Source organism: Octopus bimaculoides, chromosome 8 (assembly GCF_001194135.2).
Source record: "Octopus bimaculoides isolate UCB-OBI-ISO-001 chromosome 8, ASM119413v2, whole genome shotgun sequence".
In the NCBI taxonomy this organism is placed as follows: domain Eukaryota; kingdom Metazoa; phylum Mollusca; class Cephalopoda; order Octopoda; family Octopodidae; genus Octopus; species Octopus bimaculoides.
The window spans coordinates 1,598,376-1,601,452 of record NC_068988.1 but is presented as its reverse complement, the minus strand read 5'-3'; the positions used below and the strand labels follow the sequence as shown (position 1 = coordinate 1,601,452).

The 3,077-nt window shown below is 38.6% G+C and overlaps 1 protein-coding gene across 3 annotated transcripts in view; it reads right to left on the bottom strand.

Annotated features, from left to right (window-relative positions):
* Positions 1-3,077, bottom strand: part of LOC106872656 (dystrobrevin beta) — a 155,199-nt gene that overhangs the window by 17,465 nt on the left and 134,657 nt on the right. For all 3 annotated transcript variants that reach the window (XM_014919730.2, XM_052969920.1, XM_052969921.1), the window contains one exon: positions 808-861. In XM_014919730.2, the coding sequence (XP_014775216.1) occupies positions 808-861 (54 nt within the window). The remainder of the gene's footprint in view (positions 1-807; positions 862-3,077) is intronic.

Sequence of the window (3,077 nt, the reverse complement as noted above, 5' to 3'; positions counted from 1 at the left end):
CCGTCGCCGCTTTCAGAATCGCTGATTTCGGTTTCGGATCCAGAAATATCCGATTCCTTATCGTTCACCACATGCTTTTGTAGCTCATTCATTCTTTTCTTCGATATCTCCATATCTTCTGTTGAAAAACCTTCAAATTCGGAATCACTGCTTGATAGCATGAAACTCCTCTCCATCTTCAAAGTTGAAAAAAATTAACGCTGCAAAAAATGTGGAAAAAAATCTTCCAAAATTCAGAGTTCAAATATCACGCCAATTAATGTCAGAGACAATAACTCAACCGTTTGCAAAGTGAAATCAGGTGTTTTAACGAATGTACTAACGAAATTTGGGTTCAAATATACATTTAAATAACAATGGGTACACTCGGCCGGGTTAGTAACGAAAGGGTTAATGGCAAATATATTCTTTGCAAAAGGGCTTGTTTCCTTGATCTCTGTAATTTCAAGACAAGCACCAAATTGGCAACTGAACTGAACCATAGATGCCATTCTCTGATTCACCTTTACATTCTGATTGGTTGTTTTGAAACGTGGTTACTTGTTGAATGTCACTCTGTCTCTGTCTGTCCGTCTGTCTGCCACTGTGACCAGCAGACAACCTCTTACTCCAACTCACTTTCATTTTAATTCACTCACTGTCACCTCTATTTCTCTCTACATTGGCTGTTACACAGCCTTTGTCACCTGATAGCCTCTGTATTTCAGACTCTCATTAGCATGGTAGAAACAGCAGAAAAAGAAAAGTAAAGACATGTGACTTGGTCTTTTATATAAAGAGACACAGGAAAGAAGAAAAAAAACTCACCTGAGGCAGCCAAAGTCCCCAGAGCACTACTTTCATCTTCACTGCCACTACCTTCTGGAAATGGTAAAATCAATAAAAGAATTAACCAAAGAATCAAACTGACATTAAAATTACTTTCTGGGAAAAGAAAAACAAAACAAAAACTGGTCTTTTACTATATCCTTTGTGTGAACTTTAGTGTGTGTGTGTATATATATATAGAGAGAGACAGACAGACAGACACAGATAGGTATGGTGGTCACAGCTGCAAAACTTTTGGTTCTGGGTATTCTCTGTCAAGGCCAATACAGCACCAAAGAACACAACATTTGCAGATGACTATATTCTGGCTGTGCAATGCATTGCTGTATCTTCTGGGTTTCTGTCATTCCTGTGTTGAAACACTATTAGCACAACCAAAATATAGTCATCTGCAAATGATGTGTTCTTTAGCCCCAGGTTAGCCATGACAGAGCAGACCAACAATCAAAAACCTTCCGAATGTGACCAGCATATCTATTTTTCTTTGTTTTATCAGATCTAAGACTATATTGTCAAACATTACCTTTTTTTAAGATAGCAGGGTGTGATGAAGGAGATTTAGTTGCTATTTCTAGCAGTGTAACCACATAGAATCTCCTTCAACAGAGGTGGTTCACACCAAATAATACCAAGTTTCAACTGGGTTCAAGAATATAGCAGACAAATTGAATTATGTAAAAGAAAATTTGGTCTCACTTAGAACTCCCTATAAAGAGCATGTTGTTAGGACAAGTAGTAAATGAATGAATATGGATTAAAACTGGATCTAATTTATCTTTAGTGGTGGTCAGGGCCAGAGAGGTTTTAATTTTAAAATAATCTGTAGTGCTAACCAACTGGATTGGATCCATGGCAGTTGATTGGCACAAACAGAACATCCGCTAAAATGCCTTGCAGTATTTTGTTCTGGTCCTTTACATTCGAATCTCACTGAGGTCCATCTTTGCCCTTCAATTAAATAAAATCCCAGTTGTTTCATCAACTGATACTGGTGTGTCTTAGACTTCTTCGAGTGAGAGACAATAACATAGAAATTCATTACTTGTCTTAGTATTGTATATGAAGGGCAGATTGAGAGTTTTAAATGCTAAGGGCCACACAATTCTTGTGAGGACCAGCAAGTTCAGGTATTATTTGTTATGAAAGACACAATGATGGCAGAAATTATCACATATCATCATCATCATCATCATCATCATTGTTTAACATTTAACCTGTTTTATATTCAAACTGGCCAGATCTGACCTTTCATACCTACCCTACTAAGTCATTAAAAAAGTAAAGAATTACATCTGCAAAATCTCAAAGCTCCAAGATAATGCATGATTAATTCAAAACAATGTAAATAAATAAGCCATATCTGCTCCTTTGATGATGACTGTCTTGGATCAATGCTGCCATCCTAAGCATAAGCAAGCAGGCATCGAAATATCTATACAGCTACCACAAAGGAGAAGATTAACTCTTGGGTGTCTCTATACATAGTGGGAGGCACATGGCTCAGTGGTTAGGGTGTTCGACTCCCAATCGTAAGATTATGGTCTCGATTCCCAGATCAGGCACTGCATTGTGCTCTTGAGCAAAACACTTTCTCATTGCTCCAGTCCACTCAGCTGGCAAAAAGGAGTCATCCTGCGAGGGACTGGTGTCCTGTCCAGGTGGAGAATGCATATATGCCATGAAAATTGGGAAGACAGCCCTTAAGACTTGGCATCACTCAAACAGGTAACTTTACCTTTACCTATACATGTCACAACATCATAATGTCCGCCACTACCAATATCTATAGATGTATTCATCTTTTACTCGATTTCAGTCGTTAGACTGTGGCCATGCTGGGGAACTGCCTTGAAAAGGTTTTAGTCAAATAAATCAATGCCAGTATTTATTATTTTTGTGTAAAGCCTGGTACATATTGTATTGGTCTCTGTTGCTGAACTGCTAGGTTACAGGGATTTGAACACACCAACACCGATTGTATATATGTGTATATTTAGCCAGAGGGGAAGCAGATAAGGAAAGATTTGCCAATGTTCTGCGCCGTGAGGACCAAAGACTCAAGGTATTTCGTGTTGCAAGACAGTGTAGGAGAGAGAATAGTGATGTTGTAGGAGAGAAATGTGTTCGCATGGATGATGGTACGCTTGCATTAAATGAGGATGCAAAGAAAGAGGTCTGGAGATGCCACTACGATAGATTGCTTAATAAAGAGAATGAATGGGAGAAAGAGAGCCTGCCTTATGTCGACC